Here is a 24,066-nt window from a genome sequence, read left to right on the forward strand (position 1 = left end):
TTCCTGGAAGAGAGAGAAATTCTGGGAAGGAGAGAAGCAGAGATTTTGCCAGGGAGGCAGAGAGGAGGTAGAGCTTCCAGGGACTGAGGAGAGGAAATGAGCCATGCAGGAGAAGGCAGATGGGGGTAAACAGGTTAATTTGAGTTGTAGAAGATAGTTGAGCATCAGAATAAAGGAAGGCTTTGAACATTGATAATTAATAAGAGGTCTCAGGGTCGTTATTGGGAGTTGATGCTTCAGTGTCAATACAGCAATAGGCATGCACATTCTCTTTACACACCCTAGTGTCAATGGGTAGCATCACAAAGGAAGACTGTCAGATGAAAGGCACCTACTTATTGTGACTCTCCTGAGAAGTAAGAGATTAACATGCATTCAAACTAGTCCAAACCACAAAAGACACCAAACAGTGACACAGGACTGCCTTCTCATGGGGATCAGCTGCCAAAATTTTTATAGACATCACCTAGTCCACCTTTAAAATACAGAAATTTATTTCAACAGAAAATCTGACAACTTCCTTGAGTAAAAAGTCGTACTTCCTGTTTTCTCGGAAAGTAACACTTTTTACTCGTAACTGGTACTACTCATGAACATGTTAAATTTACATAACATGGCCTGAGCACATCTACAGTTTAAGTACATTATTATAATGCATTCCATCACATCTAAACTGGGTCCAAGTAAACACCTAATAAGTAAGTAACATGAGATAACCAAAGTGAAGATAAACAATGCGGTGTCTCAAAACGGAGTAATTTTATCCACAAAATGGCCAGTCATAAATTTCACAAGTCTTTAGAGTTAAGGAAGCCAAGCTAAGATGATTTGCTCTCCTATGTATTTTCTATCTTGTATATTTTTAATTTTATAAATTTCATGCTGTCTGTCTCCATGGTAACCAGCTTTTAACCATGATGATCACCTGGCCTATACTGAAGAATTAATATTTCCTTATGAACTACATACACTCAATTACTCACAACCTCCCTGGTTTTGCAGCCATTATAGCTCCAGCCCTCCAGCAAAGCTTTCCAAAGAGTCTACATGATTTTATGAATTCTGTATAACACATAATGTGCCAATTTTTATGATAGTTAAGAATTAGAAACATCACAATTTTTAACAATTTTAAAATGATACATTTTTTATATACCAATGTCCAATTGAGACATACTTAGTTTTTCAAGCATTTTATACATATGCATTAAATTTTACTTAAAATAAATTAATAAATTAGGTGAATACTAACATTGACTCACTCACCAAACTAGATGATACTTCAGTGAGTCATTCCCTATAACTTAGCTTCCTAGGAAAACTTAAAGCATTTTATTTCCAAGAAAATTAAAATTTTGTTTGATTCTACGAACATTTTTCAAGTAGTAGCATGTAGACAGTGTATAAAGAAGGGAACATGAGGAAAGGCAAGTAAAATTAAGGGCCACTTGAGCTGTTGTATGGAAATCTGCTAAAGTAGAAGTTTCTTTTAAAATTATATATACATATAGATGATAGATAGATAGATAGATAGATAGATAGATAGATAGATATGAAAATATACCTAAATGAATCACCAAATAGTGGGAGAAGAAAAACCTAACTAGTCATCTCTTGCCACCAAATGAAACCTCCAGGATAAATTATATTTATCTAATTGAGTTTTTAGCCAATGAGACCCCACATTAGCCCCCAAACAACCAGGCTATTGTTAAGATTAGTGGTAGTTTCCCATAAACTGACAGTAAGGCTTTATTGCTGAAGAAAACCTACATAGCTCATCGGACATAGAGAGGTTGAGCTGGTACCTTCCTAGAGCCTTCACCACTACTGACTAGTAATCATGGTACTCTGCACATTCCCAGAAGAGAAAGTTACAAACCCTTCAGTCTACAATGATGACCTGTCTATATAATACATTAGTGCAATAATGGTACAAACACTGGGGTAGTAGCCAATTACTACCTGATTGGGTTTAAAGCCCACTCCATGATATGGAACCCATGCCTGACACTGCTCAGTGATGATCAGAATCTAATAATAGATAGGCCAGGGAAACCAAATACTACTGTTATGCTAAAGGATCATAGCAATAAAATGACTCCTAATGGTATTTTGCTATACTCATAGATCAGTGTCTTGCTCACCTATCACCACACATGCTTCCTCTGATAGTAGACGGGAACAAACACAGAGACCCACGATTGGACAATGTGCAGAGACTGAGAGACTTCAAAAAACTCAGTCCTAAGTAGTATGTCTCTATCAAATCTCTCCCCCTCAGTGTTCAGGGAACTTTGTGGAAGACAAGGCAGAAAAATTTAAGAGCCAGTGAGGATGGATGACTCCAGGGAAACAGGGATTATCTAGACACAACAGGGCTGACAAACATATCAACTCACAGAGACTGTGGCAGCATACACAGGGCCTGCACAGGTCTAAGTCAGACAGGGCCCCAGTGTTGGTGGGAGAAGTGAGTGCATGCCCCCATTCTTAACTCAGAAGCTATTTCCAGTTAACAGCTGCTCACAAAGGAGAAATTAGTTATCCTCAATAGTCTCTTTGGGTACACAAACCACTCTTAAGGATAGGCCTCATATCCAGCAGTACATGGCCAACACAAAATGAACTGAATAGTAATCTTGGAGGGGTTGATGTCTCAAAATATCTTGTCTAGGAATTTGTCTACTTTACAGGTCTTTTACTTATATATTATAGTTTCCAATTTGTTTTTATTGAATTTCTGTCTATGTAAATGTGTTTCTGTGTGTGTGTGTGTGTGTGTGTGTGTGTGTGTGTGTGTGTGTGTTTTATCTTTGTCTTTTTTTTTCCTGTTAAGTTTTTTGTTTTGTCCTATTCTAGTTTGTTTCTATTTTATATGCTATTGTTGTTGTTATTGTTGTTGCCTGTTTGTTTTCTAATGAAAGAGAGTAAGATAGGGTGTGAATTTGCATGAGTGAGAAGGTAAGGAGGGTCTGGGAGGAATCAAGAAAAAGGAAATTATGATCGAAATATGGTCTATGAAAAATATCTATTTCCAATTTTAAAAAGAAAAAATAAAATAAAATAAAATATGTATAGATCAGGCCATCTAGCTCAGTTGGTTGAGTTCTTGCTCATCATTTGCCAAGCCCAGAGTTTAATAGAAAAGAAATTAAAGCTTTCCTGGAATTCAATGAAAATGAAGGGACAGCATACCCAAGCATAAAGATAACAATGAAAGTGGCGCAAAGAAGAACTGTCAACTACATCTGAGCAGAGGGTCTAGGTCCTCACCATGCATGGTCCTTAGTTAGTGCAGCAGTCTCTAAGTGCATCAGTCTCATAGCACTAAGCGCCTTCATAAAGAAATTGGAGAGATCCCATACTAGAAACTTAACAGCACACCAAAAGCTCTAGAACAAAAAGAACAAACACACCAAAAAGGAGTAGACAACAGGAAATCATCAAACTCAGGACTAAAATCAATAAATTAAAAACAAAGAAAACAATTCAAAGAATCAACAAAACTAAGAGCTGGTTCTTTGTGAAATCAGCAAGAAAGACAAAGCTGTAGCCAAACTAAATAAAAAGCAGAAGAAATCAACAAAATCAGAAATAAAAAGGGAGACATAATGACAAACACTGAGGAAATCCAAAGAATCAATTGGTCTTACTTCAAAAGCCTATATGCCACAAAATTTGAAAAGCTAAATGAAATGGACAATTCTCTTGAGAGATAACACTTACCACCAAAACTGAAACAAACTAAATAGTCCTATATCTCGTAAGGAAATAGAAGCAGTCATCAAAAGTCCCCCAAACAAAAAAAGTTCACGGCCAGATGGATTCAGCCCAGAATTCTACGAGACCTTCAAAGAGCTAATACCAATTCTCTTCAAACTATTCCACAAAATAGAAACAGAAAGAAAACTATCAAATTCATTCTATGAGGCCACACTCACCTTGATAACTAAACCACACAAAGACATAACAAAGAAAGAGAACTTCAGACCAACTTTCCTTATGAACATTGATGCAAAAATACTCAATAAGATACTTAAAATCGAATCCAAGAACACATCAAAAATATCATCCAGCATGACCAAGAAGGCTTCATCCAAGACATTTATGGGGAGTTCAATATATGGAAATCCATCAATATAATCCACCATATAAACAAACTGAAAGGAAAAAACACATGATTGTGTCTTAGATGCTGAAAAATCATTTGCCAAAATCCAACACCCATTCGTGTTAAAAGTCTTGGAGAGATTGGGGATACAAGGTGGGAGTGAAAACTTGTACAAAACTCTGGAAATCAATCTTGTGCTTTCTCATAAAATTGGGAACATTTTTACCTCAAGACCCAGCTATACCACTCCTAGGCATAATCCCTAAAGATGCTCCACCATACAACATGTACCTTTGCTCAGATTTATTCATAAGAGCCTTAATCTAGAAACAACCTAGATGTCCCACAACCAAAGAATGGATAAAGAAACTGTGGTACAGTTAGACAATGAAATATCACTCAGCTAATAAAAACAGGAAATCTTGAAATTTTCAGGCAAATGGATGGAACTAAAAATGATCATCCTGAATGAGGTAACCCAGACACAGAAAGACATGCATGGTATATACTCATTTATAAATGGATATTAGCCACATAATACAGGATAGACATACTACAATAAACAGACTTAAAGAAGCTAAATAACAAGGAGGACCCTAGGGAAAATGCTTAATTCTCATTCCGAAGGACAAATACAATAGACTCCAGAAGCAGTTGAAGAGAAGGAACAGGAAGGGAGCTTACCATAAAGGTCCTCTGAAGGACTCCACCCAGCAGGGGGATCAAAGCAGATGCTGAGACTCAAACTTTGGGTGGGGGCGGGGGGGGGGGGGACACGGGGAACACAGGGAGTCTTAAGGTAGACTTAGGCGATAGAAGGACCTGGATGCAACAGGAGTTCACAAAGAGACCAATGGAGCCAACAGATCTGGGGGAGGGGGCAGTTACTTCAGGGACTTATGTACCAACCGTGCACGGTGAGGACCTAGACCCTCTGTTCAGATGTAGTAGATAGGCAGTACAGTTTCCTTGTGGGTCCTACAATATGGCAAAGACAGGCTACCTCTGACATGGACTCTGGCCGCCACACATTGACCACTTCCCTCTGATGGGGCAGCCTTGCCAGGCAACAGAAGAAAAGGATGCAGGCAGTCCAGAAGAGATTTGATAGGCTGAAGTCAGATGATAATGGAGGAGAGTCCCTCTTTCTGAGGACTAGAGGAGGAAAGAGGGAGAATGAGGGTAGAAGGGGGAGGCCAGGAGGAGATGAGGGAGGGGGCTACAATCAGAATGTAAAGTAAACAAATTAAAACTTTAAAAACATAAAAATTTTTTAAAGTTTAAAAGATGCATCTGAACCAAAAAATGTGTTACTGTTTAAATTAATTAAATTATAATTCAATTTTCACATATTAGAGGTTTATATTTTTACTTTTAATAATTACTATAATTATCTAATTAATATATAGGAATATTATGTATCAATTACATTATTTAAACCATTTAAAACTATAATAAGAAGCTGTATAATTTGTATTTCTAGATAAGGGACAAAGGTGAATTTTGTGACAAGTGGCTATGATCTCCAAAATCTATCAGTCCATTATTGTAGATAAAATACTATATAATATCTCACCTCAAGAAACTATCACTTTGTCTCATATAGGTGTTCTCAATTAGGAGCACATGAAATTGAATAAAACTTAAGTCTGCCGTACTTACTAGTAGAGATGCCCTCTCTTCCTTGACAACACTCCTGGCTTCACTTCCTGTTGCTGCAATTTGGGATCAAAGGGGTTTATTTCAGCTACAGTTCCAGGTAACAGTCCATCATTACAGGGAAATCAAGCTGATAAGTACTTAAAGCAGCTAATCAAATTCACAGTGAAGAACAGAGAGTGAATGAACTAATGAATGCTTGCCAGTTACCGGGTTGTGTTTTTATTCGGTCCAGGCCCCAGATCCTGAATGGTGCTGCATACAGTTAGAGTGAGTATCCATATCTCTAATCCAGAGCCATGTCCACAGACGACCTAATCTGGACCATTCCTCATTGAGAACCCCTTCCCAGGTGAACGTTTATTGCATGATGCTGACAACTTGATTCCCACATTACTATAGTTCACTGATGAGACAGGTCCACATCTGCCATGAATCTAGATGATTCCTGGTTCTACACACAAAATAACTCTTTAGCCTACACATCCTCTGTAAACTAATACTACAATAGGAATTTAGAGTCAGCAGGTACTGGAATTTGTTCCTTGTATTTGGTTTGGTTTGTTTGTTTTGTTCTGTTTTGTTTTAACCAGCTACATAACTCTAGAAAATGTATATCCTATCTGGTTACTGTAATGATTGGCTATCCTAAGACAATGTTTTCAGTGACAAATATCCATTACTGATGGGAAATACTGACTAACTCTGAGTTAGTCCTTTTTAATTGTGAAATCTCACTAGCACGCTTCTACTCAGTTGGTTTGGCTCAATTACTAATGAGAAAGTCTGGACTTTATGAATTCCCTGACACCCACGATTCACTGCAAGATCCTCATGTAGGCATATTCTGCCTCCTCTGCTGAATTCCCAGAGCAGCCTTCCCTGCAGGGCCTATCAGTGTGACTCATTTCTAATGGTTATAAAACAGGCAAAAACCACCTCTCGTTTCTTCTTCAATATTGTTTCTTAGTACTGACTGATTGGGAAATTTATTTTCCACTGCTGAGATAAGTGGCTTCTGCAGTGGTCTTTGTCCGTATCACTGCCTACCATTGATCTCTATTTTAGTGGAAATGGCATTGGCTTAGATTTCTTGAATTGCAAGACTAAATTCTGGATTCTGTCACTCTAAATATTTAATGAGGCAATTTAGGTTGCCTCAATGAATATATTTTAGGAATCTGAGCAGAGAAAACAAGTATAGAATATTATATACAGAATCTTGTTTCGGATTTTATTGCTTCTCATACCCTCAAATACATCTTGTTATTAATAAAGCTACATAGAAAATATATATGATAACTAACTCTGGATAAAGATTCAAAATAACATCAGGCTAGGCACTTTCATAGATTAGTCCCAAAGCAAACTTCTTACTTGTAAGATACTTTCTACTATGACCAGAAAAGGTGACTATATAGCAATAGTGCTTTGGTATTGTACTATCCTTATTCATTCACTCACAAGATTCCCACTAAGTGTCTACCACACAGGTTACTATCCTAATAGCAGAAAACTCACTCCTGGACAAAATGAAAACACTTCTACCTTTCATAGAATTTTCACGTGCGTGTATTTTTGTTTACCTACATAATATAATGGTGGAGTTTGTTTGGTTTCGTGATTTGTTTTAAGTAAGATAATCAGAGATGAATGCGAAGCTTGAACAAAGCTCTGAGCCCTGACTGATGTTAAGAATAACTGTGACCGGGCGTGGTGGCGCACGCCTTTAGTCCCAGCCCTCGGGAGGCAGAGGCGGACGGATCGCTGTGAGTTCGAGGCCAGCCTGGTCTACAAAGTGAGTCCAGGACAGCCAAGGCTATACAGAGAAACTCTGTCTCGAAAAACCAAAAAAAAAAAAAAAAAAAAAAAAAAAAGAATAACTGTGACAAATGTGTTGGGAAGTATTGCTGGCAGAGAAAAGAGCACGGGCAAAGTGTTGATAGGAAAGAGCAAATCTGTCTGTTTACAAACCAGTGGGACATTAAATGTGAACAAAATGGAAAGAGCACATGAGGGGTGGAACCGCATCGAAGGCAAATGCAGTAGGACTGAGATTTGTAACTTGAGCTTTTGTCTGATATGGTGGAACTGGAGTTTCTAAGCAAAAGAGTAAATTGACATTAAGAGAAAAACAGACTGGTTAGAGCGGAAAGAAGAAAAAACAGAATTAGAATGGTATCTAACCTGAAAGCATGGCTGTAACTAGCAGATATGGGTGGCATGGAATTAGCAAAATTTAAGCTGCTTCAGCTTACAACTATATTTGAGCTCAAAACATCCCTACACAAATTTGCGCTATTCTTTTAGAGACAGCCCAAGTCATTTGTTAAGTTGTGTCTACAATAACTTAAAAGCTGGGCATCTTCACCATGCATGGATTCTTCAAACTTCAAACTCAATCATGAAATATTGGCTAACCCAGAAACAAAACAAGTGGTACCAGCACTAACTAACTTCAGTCTGCAGATTTCCTCTAGATGAAATAAACACATAAGGAAAAATAAAATTTCTCAAATGGAAACGTTGAATGTTGGAGGGTATTTTGGAGGCAATAAAAAAAAAAATAGGTTCTACTTCAAAACTAATTGGTAGGAAAGATACAGAGCCAAAGGCAACACAAGACAACAGCAATTAGAATGAATTTGTTAAAATAATCAACTTTAGAGAAACAGCACTGTCAACCTGTCAGACACCTTGCTTTAGGGTGTTTGCCACCTTTGTGTCTCCTGTAAAATCTTGACACATTCATTTAATTAAATGATTGTTATTAACAAATGTTACTAAAGTACCTTCTAGATGTGTTTTAGGAACCAGAAGCTTTGAGTCTATAGAGAGCTATGATCGCGTTTGAACGGGGAACCAACAACACAAGAATACTTGCTGATTATCAACACTGAATTGAATGTACCCACATTATCCACATGGTTTTATCAGGACAAGCTCAGTTACCTCTACCTCTGCATTGTGAGTAACCTACAACAGGAGGATGACCAATTGCCAGAACCTATGAAGCACTCACGCCAGAGGACTAGGACCATTTAGTATGGATCACGCGTAACAGCCTTCAAGAACCTTTCAGTGTTAATACTTACAGACGCAAATGAATAATTCTTGTGATGGTTTAAAGCACTAATTCGACATCTTATAATATTGGGATGCTGTGGAGAATGCGCATTCTGAGGAAGACAAGAACTTGAATCGGAAAAGATCTGGCTCTAGCGCTGAAACCATATTTTCTAAACTTGTTTTGCACCACAAGTGATTCAATATTTTACAAACTCTCTGACTAAATGTGCTTATTTCCCCATTGCTTTCAAAAAAATTTTAGCAAATATCATTAGGCACATTTGGAATATGCTGTCAGGGATTTGTTTTTTTGTTTTCCTGCTGCAAAAATGTTGGAAGGCCGCTGGTTTGAAAGCATCCCAGAGGGCTCTAGACAGCTACCCTCTTCCACAGTAACCTCTCCATTTCAGAGTGCTATAAGGACATATTTATGAGTCTAGAAATCCTGTAAAAGGCAGAAAACACGTGTTGTTTCGTTAGTCTTACCACGAACTCCTTAAACCTTTCCTTGGAAAACACTTAACCTCTCATTAACAGTGAAACAGGACGGCAATGTAGGGCAGCTCGCACGTGGCGCAACCTTTCCACTCCTGCAGCTTGTAGATCTTGTTCCTCAGCCAGCATTCGCAGAGCGCGCCGTGCATGACGGGAATAAGAAGCGGGGATTGTGGGAAATGTAGTCTGGCGACTCCGCCCTGCTCGCCATTCCTATAATGGCTGCTTTCCGTCAGGTAAGGTACAAACTCCGCTCCCCGGGATTCTCTGATTAATTACCCGAATGTAGATAGTTGTAAAACGCCAAATTTGCACCCTCCAAGGGCAAGGGAACAATTCTTTTCCAGATCTTTATGTCAGATCTTGGGACGAATTTGCTTCTCGGTTTGGTTTCGTTTAGCTGTCTGTGTGTGAGAACTAACTTTAGATCTACTAGTCTCTGTTTGAACGAACTGTTAGGGAGTGTTTTCTGTACTCATTTCCCATTTCTTTCCTTGCACGTCGTTTCTCACTGACTTTAGCTTCCTCTCTAAAATAATGATTAAATTCTTTTCCCCACCCTAATAGGCTGTGTCACGGGTAACCTCTTAGCCTCAGCATCCGGAGCTCGGGAGAGGGAATATCTCATTTTGGATAGAACTTTGCATATACCATTGTTTTGGTAAGTCTTTTTAATTCCTTGCAACTTCACAGAGTTACATAGTGTGTTGTTTGACATTTGCCAGATTTGCCTACATTTTCTCGATAGGAAACATGCTAAGAAAATGTGATTTTTACTTATTAAGGTATTTTAAGTTTTCAAATGCCTTGTGCATTTTTTTTTCCTCTTGCCTTAATGATGTACAGCCGTCCAGTTTCGGTTTGGTGGCTGCATATCCTGTTGGAATTACTGTTGGAACTTCCCTGGCTAGGGTGTTGTCACGAGGTTAACCTCGAATGACTGTCTTTAAGTACACTTCCTTAGTTTTGTCATGTGTGAAATGACAAAGCTGAAATGATTCTCAAACTCCAGTTTAAAAGACTGTTGCGTATTTATATTGTCGTTCAAGAAAGTAAGCCTTTTTAACAGTTTCTTTTGTTTTCACGTTTAATTTCTAGAAAAGTTCAGCCCTCAAGATTGAAACATCATGAATTCAGTGTCAACACAGTTGATCTTAGTCCTGACTTCCCTGCTTTTGGTTCTGCCTGCTGTTGAAGCAGTGGAAGCTGGGGATGCAATTGCTCTGTTACTCGGTGTGGTTCTCAGCATTACGGGCATCTGTGCATGCCTGGGGATCTATGCAAGGAAGCGAAATGGACAGATATGACTCTGAAGGGCTCTTCTGAATTAGACTTCACCCTGACCGCACTGAAAACCATTGTGCTCTTGAGGCCAAACCCAATGTTTCGTTTGGTCTCTTCTGTTCCCAGCAAGAGAATTACCATTCAGAGAGTGGTTTCTTGTTCTTAGTTGTTTTCTATAAGATGGGAGCAGATGGAGGTGAAGAGGGGCTCTTAACAACAGAACGCACAAACAATGTGGTCTATAATTTGTATTTGCTGCTTGGGAAGGGGACAAAATAAGAGGGCTTAAGTTTGCATAAGTATTATTTCATGCTTTCAGATTGTCAAAGCACATGAAATTGGAAGAAGGAAGTGTTTGCTAGTGAATCAATACTGCTATTACAATCACTGCCTCTTGAATTCTGGGAATCTTTTCTCCATTTCTCTCTTGTTTATTTTGTTTTGACTTTTTTTTTTTAATGTTTCTGCTTTATCTCTCCCTAAGTGATATTGTACTTAGATATTAAATAGCCAAAAATTGAAATTTTTATGTCTGAGAAAAAATTTAATAAAAATTTACTGAACATATCTAATACTAAAATGGAAAAAATGTTTGTTAAAAGAAATAGCTTTATATTAATTGAGCAACATCTCCTTTGTGAGAAGTACTGTATCAAATACATATCCATTATATCATCAATTGGTCTATTTTTTTCTGTCTGCTTGTATCTATCATGGACTAATTATTTGTAAGCTATGTGAAGAGGAACTAATTACCTTACCTAAAGGATCACGATAGGTGAGAAATGGGCATCTTTGAAATAGAAGAGGCCTCTGGTAGGAAATCACAAATACAAAAGCAAACGTATTGGCCTGCATTGATCTGAACACCAACTAAATGGATGTACCTTCTTTGCCCTAGTAATTCAAAGAGCCTAAAAACCAACAGATTACAGGGGTTTCAAATTAACATTGTTCGGTCTGGACAAATATTTGTGTTAGAATCTGTGTTTTGAATGTCATAGATTCAAGAAAAACTACTCAAACCTGTTGGTACTCAGTCACTTCAAGTCCTTATGTAAGACCCAACTTTAATTCCTAAGTCTCAGTTTGTATTACATAGCAATAGGGAGAGTGGAGCATGAAGCACTACGCTTGGCAATAGTCTTCAGCCCTTTATTTGATTAAGAGCCTTTGGCCAGAAGGAAATAGTCTCGTAAATCAAACTAATCTATGTTTTCAATGAAGGTAGATAATCAAGTTGTTCCCAAAATGCATTGTCCAATCTCTTGCTCTCCAGATAACCTTAAGAGCCTTAACTTCTGCAGGAAAGAGGCTGCAGCAAGTAAAATCTTGTACATAGAACCTTTCCTCAAATGAATTGATGTGGCTTGCCAGGCGTTTTGGTTAATATAAAAAGTAGTGCGGAATGTTTACATTACAAAGACATGGAAACAAACTACGTTGACTGCTTTGGAAGGTATTTTATCTTTTCACCAGAAAAGATACCAATAAACTTTATTTGGATAAACTGGCATTTAATAAAACTTGTTTGTGCATGCTTAGGAAAAAGGGAACATCTTTTGTATACCAGCTTATTAAAGCTGACTTAGCTTTCTTGCAAGTCTCAACTTTTGCAGGATGGGAAAAATCAAATGTAAAGCATATTTAAGTCACAGTCATTTAGTCAACTCCAGAAACTATTTTTAGAATATTGAAAATAAGAATACAGGAAAGCAGTGTTTACCAGCAGTGTATTTCCAAAAATACTCAAAAGAAAAAAAAGTTTTCAAAAACTGCCATTTCCTATTTTATTCTTAAAAGCAGAGGTAGGGAGATATGCTTTCTAAAAATAGCCTCACTAGGCCAAGGAGGTGACTCAGTGGGTAAAGATGCTTACATTCACTGATGGCCTGAGCTTGATCCTCGGTGTCTACAGAGTGGAAAAGAGAATCAATTCCCACAACGCTATGACATCCACACCTTTCCATGATACCTGGGCATGCTCCCAGCCTCTGACATACACTAAGTTATTAACTGTTTAATATAATTTTAAAGTGGAGGTGGTGGTCATTTTTTAGTTAAACTATATGATTTTTCCTAAAAACAGAAACCTGGGCTGAAAAGTGGCTCAGTTGATAATAGTGCCTTCCATTCCAAGTATAATAAACTATCAACCAACCTGGTAAAGCAGCACATGCCTAAAATCCCCACCCTAGGGCTACAGAGGCAGGTGTAACCCTAGGGCTTGCTGCCTAGCCACTAGCCAATTCATTATTGAGTTCCAGGTTCAGTGAGAGGCCCTGCTCCCAAAAATAAACTAAAGTGAAGAAAGCCTCAGTGTTCTGCCCTCCATGTGTACACACTCATGCATACCACACACAAAATAACAAAAAAAGGAAAGTCTTATAGCTGATCTTAATCATCAGCATCTCTGAGAACCTGATAAATACTTTTGATTTTTTTCTTCCAACTAAATAACTATACACATTAATGTTTTCAGATATGTTTCACAAAAATTTGCAGAGCTAAAGCCAATCTTGGAATCAACAGTTACAATTTTCTGCTTGGTTTGTTCATTTGCTCTCAAGCTCAGATATTTTCCAATTGTGCAATTCATTACATTGCTTACAGAGAGAATGCTGCGGTTAGTGAAGCAGGATTGACAGGTGTCCCTTGAGTGCCTGGCACAACGTCTGATGTCTGATAAATGTTCTGTTAGTTAGAAAGGCTGTGTTCAGTTAAAAAGCAGAAACAATAAATAAAGAATGTAAAGTCCTTGCCAGTGCTTTTGATTTCTGTCTCACTGCTTTCAGGACCTTAGTTTTACTCTGCAGAAGGTGGGATATAATGTATCTTGGTGTGGGGGTCTTAGTTTATTATAGATGGGGATTTCTGAGTTATGAAATTTAGAAATTTCTGGGGAGGTTTCTCCAAAACTTAGGAAAAATTTCTCAACTATTTCTTCTGATATTTCTCAGCCTGACCACTTCTTTCATTTTTGGACTCCATTGACCCAATAGTAAAAGATTTTCTGTAGACATAACAAGTTTTTAGCCTGTTTTCTGTATTCATATTGGGTAATTTCTAGTACTCTGGCCTCAAATTCACTAACTCTACAATTGTATTCATCTCAATTAAAAATTTGTCATTTACTTTTTCTTTGTATCTTTTGTTCAATTGCTAAGAATTTTTACTTTTTCCTTTGTTTCAGCATTGTAAAAATACCTTTTATTCACCAGCAAATGCAGAGTGTATAAAAGTTCTTAGACCTTTAACAGCTTGATCAGTACCCATGGATTCAAACTACTGCTGATATTGATCCTATTGACTATGTAAAATTGGGCATCAATGGCCAATAATCCTAGATATCAAAATGTCCATTGTTTTGGCTGTGTGAGACAAGGTCATTTGAAAAAGGATTGTAGACAAGGCATTCCTAGAGACTGCTCTAGAAGACCTCAGCCTTCGAGGATTTCTAGAAGGTGTGGTGAAGGGTAGACATTGGATTGCACTAATGAATGCAGATCATCAAGAGATATTTCAGGTAAAGTCTTATCAACCGGAAACTCCTTAAGGGGGTTACCTTGTACCCCATACCCTAACAACAAGAAACATGAGTCAGGCATTTCCTGTCAGTAACTTCCAAAACAACTAGAGAAAACTAAGCTAAATATTGAGGACACTGTTTACTGATATCTTCTGTAAAACAGCTTGTTCTTTTTATGCTTATATGTGTGAGAAGGCCAGCTTGCTGGATTGGAGCTAGATATGGAATTGGAATACCTAAGTGACTAGTTTATGTGTGGATTCATAAAGATCTAATTCTATGTTCATAAACAGAAATGGAGAATAAAATTAGCCAAAAGACACTGGATTGTAGAAAGGAAACAAAAAACAAAACTGCTGAATTATATCAATGTGTATACTCTAAAGATGTTTTAACATCAAAATGTAAGTCAGGAAATGTGTGACCTTGGGGAAGAGGTTTTGCCTGTATTTCCACAGGTGATGAAAGACTATGGGGTTCCATCAAAATTGATAAAGATCAGATCTGAATAAGAGAAGCTTCCACATGAAAGGCATGACTCAAGGATGGAAGAGACACAGAAAGACAACAACACAGATGATACAAAAAGCTGGTGCCTCCTTCATAGGGACAGTCAACAAACTGGCTGAGAAGGACAAATCAGACTGGCAGATTGGACAACTGCTGAAAATAGGCATTTGCTGAAGGACAGATGATCAGGACTGCAGTTATAAATAAGCATTGTATCAATGGATCTTCATAAGGACATTTGGACTCCTAAGTTTATGGGATTGATAATTGTTTCTATTGTAATAGATAAACTGTACAAGTTCTAGCTTAAACAGAAAGGAGGAAGATGTAGAGAAAATTTAATCCAGCAACATGGCTATCTAGGTTCCATTCCCGGCACCCATCTGAAACTCTGGCAAGGGATCACATTCAAAGACAACCTCGGCCTATGTGATCTGGCTGAAATGACATACCTTTACTTCCTCTGCCTGGAATACAGACACACCCTTAATGAACCTTTAATCCCAGATGGAAGCAGCCATGTTCAAAAGTGACATCTAATTGAGGGACAAAGTGATAAATCAGAGAAAGATTTGACAGAATGAGTCAGAGACAGGAAATGCCCAACTCTCATAAGAACAGGCAGGAAAGAAAGGTAATAAGAGAGCAGCACAGAGAGAGGTAGAGTTGAATCAATTCATTCAGTTCCAGCAGTTGACTTGATCTCAGTAAGTTGGGAGTCAGTCAGTTCACAGTGGAGTTTAGTGAATTTGAGTCCAGTCAGTCTAGAGTCCAGCCAGTGGGGAGTCACTTGAGAGGCAGTGCAGTGTGTAAGACAGTTCAGTTCATTAAGCTTAGAAACAATTTTATCGACAGTTGTACATAGACCAGTTGCAGAGAGAGAACAAACTAGATGCAGGTAAACAGAATGAACCAGAGAATAAGAAGGAGCTGGGAAATTAGCACATACTGTCAAAAGTTTGTATGAGGCCAGTCAGAAGCTGAGAGAAGCCAGATTGAATCAGGCAGCTTGAAGAGGAGTGTGAGCCACAACAATTGAATTGAACCAGCCGGAGTTCAGAAAGAACAAGAAAGCGTGAGATTATTCAGCAGTAAGCCTCTAAGATGACAATTACACCCTATGAATACAAGATACTTTTTACAAAGCATGTCTTTGAGTACATACTGAAGTACCTTCTTAGTGATGGCGTCACTATCCATGTCACATGATGCTAACATTTGTGTGCTAACATTGAAGTGCCAAGTATTTAATGTGCTCAACAGTAGCATAATGAATGCTTTGCAGTAACTGCTTGGACCATTTAAGAAGAGACATGAAATTTTGTTTTGCCTGTTCACCTGAAAAGATACTTCATTCTTAACTCACTGAAAGCCATAAAGATATAAGCAAACTGGGGCTAAAGAAAGAGTTCACCAGTTAAGAGCACTTGCTTTTCTTCAGAGAATCTAGGTTCAATTCCTGGCACCCATATTATGAGTCACAGCCATGTATAACTCCAGTTCCAGGGGATCGGTGCCCTCTTTCAGCCTCTAAGATATTGTGTATTCATGAGGTTTACAGGCAAAATACTTCATGTGCAGGCAAAACACCTGTTCACATAAAATAAAATATTTTTAAAGAAATATATAAGCAAATTAAAAGTTAATGTATGATTCCCATGATTATAGAAAAGGAGCTCTTAGTTTGATTGACTAGCCTTAACATGATTTTCTAATTGTATGAAAACAGAATCAAGCCTACAAACATTTGCAGAACAGCACATTTAGGTTTTCTAAATTTTAGTAACATCAGTTATCTAAATATTTTCTGCAAAAAATATGATTGCTATTAAATGTGCTACAAAAATGTTGCTTCATTTCTCACTGGCAAAGTATAAGGTACAATGCTCATTTCTGGTGAATATTATTTATGAATGATTAAAAATTGAAAATATTAGTTGATGTTTTTTTATAATCTGGAATGATATTGTGAAATGGTATAGACAGGAAGGTTAAGTATTTGTAAAGAACAAATCATGAAGCACTTTGTTAAATACTAGAATTATAAATACCCTATTTCACAATATTAGTCAAGATAATTATGCTCTAGTTAAATGTGCATAAATCACTGTGCAAAAGAATATAGAAGGCAAGTTCACCAAGAATGGAAACTATGTCACGTTTTATCTTACACGATTTGTAAGAATAACTTTCTCTCAGAGCATTGGACATCACTGTAAAACAATTTTATTAGTCTTAGTATGTTATGTGCTAGCTTGCACTTCTTTGTGTAAGGCTTTGTCAGACAACTGTTGGCTCTGTTTCTTAACAATTAAACTTTATTACACAACCCAACTATCTTACTCAAGAGGGAAAAAAGGTTAAAGGGAAACAAGAGTGAACCTTCCGCTATCTGTTCCACAGAAAGGGTCCCTAGGTGTCTCTGGCCTGTGGGCTGGTCAGGCCTGTTCACTGATCCTTTTCCTGATCCACGTGCGCTGGAGCTCAGTCCGAACCTGCTGCCCCTCTCGTCTTCTCCACCTGTCTGTCTCTCACGTGTAAAGGCCAGTCTCCTCCTCCCATCGAGGGTCAAATAGAAACACAATAATCCAGGTGGAGTCGCCCGGTCCACTTCCTGAATTCCAGGTCCAGGATGGCTCCTCCCAGTCTATCTCAAGGTTAATCTCAGGGAGTATCCATGGTGTGTCCAAGGGCAGAGCCCACCAAGACTGCTTTCACCTGTGACAAAGCTTGCAATCCTTCCCACAGACAACACCTTCCAAGTCTCTACAGTTGGGGTGTTTGTGTGCTTGTTTGTTGCCTAAATTATGTCAGAAGTCTCTACAAGGCTTCCTTGTAATAGGATTTTGTGGCCTCATGAAGTTGTGTTCCTTATTCCCAAAAGTAGTAAGGATTACTAATGGGTTGATAGTATTCCAATTACCCATTTTTAGTCAGAAGCAATGAGAAGCTGTTTCTGTCTTCCAACTCCTCATTGGCAGTTTAGTACTTTGGTTGATTTTTTTTTATTCAGTTCAGTTGTGTGGAGGCAGCTCATTTTCTGATCTGAATGGAAATGATTAGGGATTATCTCAAGAAGCAAGAATGAAAGGAAGCCATTGCTCTGCCACTCCAACTGAAAGCCAACAGCCCACAAGGTGACTAATATAGGTCTAACAACATTCACGAATGAGGAGCCTTGCAGTTTTCAGTCTCATGGAACTGCAAGTGAGACTTGACTAACACAGCTTCCCAGTGACTAGGGCAGACAGTTTTTTCTCCCTCGATCCAAACTCGACCCATTGCTAAATCCTATGTGTTCACTTTCATATTTTCCCTAGTATCCACCCATTTCCATCCTCATGGTTTTATCCAGTTCAGTTCAGAGTGTGGTAATGATGGAGATAAGATCAGCCATACCTCCTAGCTGGTCTTCTGACTTCCCATCTTATTCCTCTGCAATGTTTTCCAAGCCCAACTGTAATGGCCCCATAAGAAATGGAATTTCTGGTTTGGAAAGAGGACAGGGATCACTGAAAATGAAGAGAGAATAATGGGGGTGTGTTTGCCACTCTCGTTGGCACTGTGAACCTGGGAGAATGGAGCCTAAAAAGTCTCATAAAATAGCAAACTTCATTCAGAGCATCAGACCATTTATACTCTGAGGGTTAAGAAGTCTTTCATAAGTAAAGTATACAATCACAAGGGAAAGCTGCATGTGGCAAAACCATGTTTTTCCATAGAGATATTAATTAATACTATTAGCCAGTTGTAATGAGTAAAGCAAACTCATTCTTATCTATTACACTGATGAGAGGCACAAAAGCACGTTCCAAGAATAATTCTCTGTTTTTGAAAAAACTGAGGTCACCAGACTCTTGTTTTCTCACAAGTATTCAGAATTCCTCTCTCACAACTCCATTCTTGGACCATCTTTTAACAGAGGTATGTGAAAATGATCAAAATACATTGTGTGTGTGTGTGTGTGTGTGTGTGTGTGTGTGCGTGTGCGTGTGCGTGTGTGTGTGTGTGTGTGTGTGTGTGTGAAATATATTTGCATGAAAATACCAATAAGAAATCCCATTATGTAGAATATAAACATTTTTTAAAAAGAAAGAATTTTACTCCGTTGCCTAGACTAGCTTTGAACTCTTGGCCTCAAGTCTTCCTCCTACTTAGGCTTTTTGGACAGCAAAGTCTACAGGAACATTCCACCACTGGTTGTCGTGAACAACCACAAACACAAATCTGATCCTATTGTTAGACATGCCAGTACCAAATCCTTTATCGGCTTTCTTGTTTTTATGAGTTCCTTAGAATCCTAAATCTTAGAAGAAAGCACTTTCTCACCACTCTTTATTTTTCCAGTCTCACTAACATTCACAGCCTCTAGCCTTACTTCCTAGAAACATCCACATGCATTCTCTTCTGTTTCCTCCTTGTCTCATACTTGGCATCCACATGTGTTGCTGTTTTTTTTAATCTGTTTTATTGGGGTTTCTTGTATGTCTATCTCCATTTACCCCAATCCCTTCCAACACCTCAACACCAGGTCAGAAAGAAAGGAAGCTAGTTGTGAGATCTTTTTAGACTACTTCCTCCTGTTTAGGTTCATCAGTTTCCTTGGGATGAGTCCAATCTTTGTCGTCAGAATACCTCCATTTCTTTATCTTATCAAACAGCAATAACAGCAAACACAACCCCGGCCAAACCCGCAGAGGTGGTACACAATAGCAGGGAGAACAGCAACCACCCTCTTCCTCCAGCACCTCTCTTTTTCTCTGGGCTCTGCCATTTATTCCCTCTCTGAGTCCCCACAAATAAACTATCTGCAGCTGCCAAAGATCACATCCTTTTCAGAGCCCACATGAGGCAGCCCCATATCCCACACCTCAGATTGAAACAAAAACATATTTACATAATATAACTGAGTTTTAAAAGAAACCAAAACTCCTACTACACATATGTTCACCTGCTTCTTGCTCTGCCTAGGGTAGTTTACTCCAGTGTACCTGGCTTATTCTCATAGATTCAGGCTTGAACTGCATGTATTTAGGACTCTTACCCCATCTCTTTTTTTGCTTACAGGGTTTTTTTGTTTTGTTTTGTTTTGTTTTGTTTTTTATCTACCAGGAACAGACCACACTGAGCTGGAATCTATGTCTACTTGTCTTCATTCCAAATACCCTCACCCCCATTTCAGGATGATATGTCTTCTGTCTGTGGCAGAAAGAACTATATCTCAAATGTACACACTTACGTTTTTTCAGCATAAAATCTAGTGCATCCTTACTGATCTGTTCTCTCTTACTATCTCAGTGTAGTTCTGCTACCCATTGAGGTATTGGGTAGGACAGTCTAAGATTCATTTATTTTTTTTATTACATTCTTTATCATTTATATTTTACTAGCATGCCTTTAACAAATTTCTATACATGGTCTACTGGACTTGACTAATTATGTTAGTTATTAAAATTTTTGTTATATTTTCTGAATTATTTAATGCTCTGAGTACTGTTTTACTACATTTTAAAAGGTAAACCATTGGTCAATCTCTTCTGCACTGCTCCTGTTTCCCTACTCATACTGTTCATCAGCAAAAACAACTTGCCAGACATACCAAAGGCACATGCTTTCTCAGGCCTCCAAACTCAACTTTAGTATACTTTGTCAGTTCTCTTTCCCTCCCAAAACTTTTCCTAAAGGGCGTCAATGATAGCTGCCCTTTGGAATCCATAATGCATTGGTTTGTCTGGTATATTGCATCAAACCCTTACAGTTATTTATCAACATTTTTTTTACTACCAGTTTATTTTTTTTTTAATTACAAATATTATTTGTAGGCCCGGCTAGTCATCAATCAAGACACAGACACTTGTTATATTTTAAGATAGCCTTAGTTAACCTCTAACTTGCCTCCCATAGTGGGGCAGGCATGGGATCCCTGTCTCACTCAACCCATGCCTTCTACTTCTAATAACTTCTATCAAGTTACCTCCCATCCATAATCCCAAATACTTGCTCATGTTCTTCATGTGGGCTGGATTCTCCATCCATGCTGAGGGCCATGTGCTTCTCCTCCAGCTAACCCATGGCAGCCTGCCTCTCTTCCCTTCAGATCTCCTTCTCCTGGTGGTGGTCCTTCTTCTTCCCAGAATTCGTTTGTCTCTCTTAGTCCCACCTGTCTCCTTTGTCCTGCCCAGGTGGGATGGCTTTTTATTAAGCAAAAGGTGGGTCACAGACAGAAAGCAGGATTAACATCAAAATACATCAGACCATCCCCCAACACCAGTCCCGCTGCGCCCATTCCTTCCAATCTACCATCAAATCTATCACTTACACTCTAAACATCTTGAAATGAAGATTGTCTTTTTCTCACTGCAAGCACTTACAAACCTAACTTGCCCTTAAGAAAGTTCAGTCTGTATTTCCTTCTGTTTTTAATTTAGTTCCTCAAAAATCATAAAGAAACATAGCGGCCTTGGCTAATGGGTCTTTAGGGTTAACAGAGTATAAAATTAAGGATGACGTCACTACTGTTGTGTAGCATTCCTCATTGGGAGCTTTCTCTTTCCAGACAGATGTGTGACCTCCTTTCCTGAGACCAATTGTGAATTGGTATTTTCTCTTTCTCTGTTAGGTAATCACAAGGCAATGGACAACACATAGTAGCATTTAAATGACATTACCACAAGGGAAGCCACATTTCACACCATGCAAGTGACAAGGCTGTGTCAAACAAAAGCAAAGAGATGCTACCATGGGCCAAAGTCCTATATTTCTAAAAGTGTCTCAGATAAATGTAGATAGTATTCCACTGCTTACCTGCAGTCACGATGAATGCATTACCAAAGAGTTACTTGTTTGGCCCATCTTACTCTTGTACTGGGCTTTTACCCAGGTACTATGACTTCCTGAACCAATGTCTGGGCATAATTAAGATACTTTATAAAAAAAACACCAAAAGCCACCTTCAAAACATCATCTCGTTTATGAACATATGTGGGCCACTCCCTAACAGTCCCCATAAGGAAATAAGAATTTTCTTGATACTGCCAGCATCCAAATCATGCTTAGTATTTATATGCAAGCCATGGTGTGCTCCTTCAAGCAACGTCCAATGAAGGGAAGATGTGTTTGAGGATTTAGCTTTAAGAAGGAGCCAGAAATAATTCAAAGCTGAGTCCTGTGAGGCAGGTGATCAGAAACAGAAGCAACATCACCCGTGAGTTATTTGCAAATTGAGTAAGAGCACAAAGCTCACTCCTTATCAACAGATGAAGATACTTAGCATTGGATACATTAAGCTTCTTAGGGCAGCACACTTACACAGAATGGTAAAACAAATGGCAGTCGCAGTAATGCAATCAGCATTTTTCTCTAATTTATGAATCATTCTAGCTGATTAGTACATATATTTGTTATGGTATGACACACACACATATATATGTCATTGCTGTGACAACACACCTTAACAATGGCAACTTCCAGGAGGAAAGGTCTGGTTTGAGTTCATGGTTGAGGACACAAGCTGTCATGGCTAGGGCAACACTTAGAGGAGTGTGAGGTGCATCGTCATGGTTAGTCTCTAGTCAAGAAACATAAAGATGAATGCTGGTGCCCAGGTGCTGTCTCCTTTTTTCCTTTTCTTTCAGTCCAAGATGGCAGACCATGAGACATGAGCGAACACAATCAGAGTGTGTCTTTCTTCCACAATGAAACCTCTCTATAAACATGCCTCACAAACCTGCCTATTTGTGTGTCCCCTAAATTCCATCTCTGATCAACAATGAAGATTAGTCACAACACTATACTGTGTAATGCACTATTTTACAACTAATAAAATTATGCCAACAATAATTTTTTAAATATTTATTTATTTATTGTGTATACAGTGTTCTGACAGCATGTAATGCCTGCATGCCAGAAGAGAGCACCAGCTTTTCATTACAGATACTTGTAAGCCACTATGTGGGTGCTGGGAATTGAACTCAGGACCTTTGTAAGAGCAAACAATGCTCTTAACCTCTCTGAGCCATCTCTCCAGCCCCATATACCAGCAATATTACACAATGATGTGGTACAACAAAATGATCGAGGCATGGAGATGCACACACACTATCTCAGAACTTAGGAGACCTAGGCAGAAGGACCACAAATTCAAACTCAAGCTGGCTACTAGGTTACAAAGTAAATCCCAAGTCATAATAGGCTAACAAGGTGACTTGTCTTTTAAAAACAAACAAAAGAAACCTGTATCCTATCTGAATCCCCCAAGAAACAATCATTTTGAACACCACATTTTATATGCATAAAGTTAATTAAACCACATTAGAACATACACATTAGCTTATCTGGTTTGTTTGTTTGTTTGTTTACATGTGTCAGGGTAGTTTAACTGAAGCACTATTTCAGGCTGTACATTTCCATTTCCTGTTGCTTCTTCAAAAGCTATTTCTTTAACATGTTAGTGATGTCTACCATCCTGCCATTATTGACAACACTTTAATAAGAAAAACAGACAATTCTCACTAAATGTCAAAAGGGGGGGCAAGAATATGCCTTGAGCCTTTAGTTCTAACCTGGAAATTGTCTTTTAAATGTTACTTTTTAGGTTATATTTCAATAGATGCAAATGTGTGCATAAGTGTATGTATAAACTGTCAGTCCTCATTTTTGCCCAACAGGGAAGGCAACTGGAGGTACTACACAACACTGAATCAGAAATGTTAGCAGTTTGGATTTACAAGAGTGCAGTATAAATTCTAGATGTAGAAAGAGAGGTTTTTATCCACACAGGGATAAAGATAAATCTCTTATTCGAAGAAAAGACCAAAATCACTGTGTGCTTTTATAATAGGCAGTTAATAAGAGGGGTCAAAAAAAAAAAAATACCCAACACAGAAGTGAAGTAGGAATCAGCACATACTCTTGAGATGTCACTCTTAAGATTGATCTTATTGTTTTCATAATTGAAATAAGCATTGGTTGTCCAGTGATCTCTAATCTTTTCTTGTGAGAGGTCAACAGTAATGACAGCTGTCAGGAAATACTATTAATATGGTTATTGTTACAGTAATATACCCCGTGCCACAGAGTGAGGAGTTTCTTTCCCAGGTGCTGTTGCTAAGGCACAGGAGTTCATGGTTAAGGAAGGAAGGGTGTATCATGTGTTGAAAAGAGCACTAGAGGAGAGGAGTCAAGGAGTTAACATTTTAAAAAATTACAACATACGTTTCTATGTCTTTGTGTTGGTGTTTACTTTTCTGATTCTGACTACACTGCATATAGGCTGTAAGCCAATGGGCAACCTACAAGTTACCATAAACCTCATTTTACTCAAGGAAACTATAAATAAATAAAATGCTCTAGCCAAAAATATTCTTCTATCAGACTCAGAGCACAAAAGATCACTCTTTAAAAGAGC

At 38.3% G+C, this 24,066-nt stretch overlaps 1 protein-coding gene and 1 long non-coding RNA gene across 3 annotated transcripts in view; one reads left to right on the forward strand and one right to left on the reverse strand.

Annotated features, from left to right (window-relative positions):
- Positions 1–9,486, reverse strand: part of LOC311600059 — a 51,696-nt gene extending 42,210 nt beyond the window's left edge. For both annotated transcript variants that reach the window (XR_014780121.1, XR_014780122.1), the window contains exon 1: positions 9,329–9,486. This is a non-coding gene — a long non-coding RNA (uncharacterized lncRNA). The remainder of the gene's footprint in view (positions 1–9,328) is intronic.
- Positions 9,487–9,488: 2 nt separating this feature from the next.
- SMIM30 (small integral membrane protein 30) lies at positions 9,489–13,388 on the forward strand. The gene is made up of 3 exons (XM_084786315.1): positions 9,489–9,573; positions 9,905–9,998; positions 10,436–13,388. The coding sequence occupies exon 3, from the start codon at positions 10,465–10,467 to the stop codon at positions 10,642–10,644; it is 180 nt and encodes a 59-aa protein (XP_084642441.1). The 5' UTR covers positions 9,489–9,573; positions 9,905–9,998; positions 10,436–10,464; the 3' UTR covers positions 10,645–13,388.
- The last annotated feature ends 10,678 nt before the right edge of the window (positions 13,389–24,066 follow it).

This window comes from Acomys minous, assembly GCF_964271855.1.
Source record: "Acomys minous genome assembly, chromosome: 6".
NCBI classification, from domain to species: Eukaryota; Metazoa; Chordata; class Mammalia; order Rodentia; family Muridae; genus Acomys; species Acomys minous.

Coding starts and splice junctions, on each gene's coding strand:
- SMIM30 (XM_084786315.1), top strand. CDS start 10,465: ATGAATTCAGTGTCAACACAGTTGATCTTAGTCCTGACTTCCCTGCTT.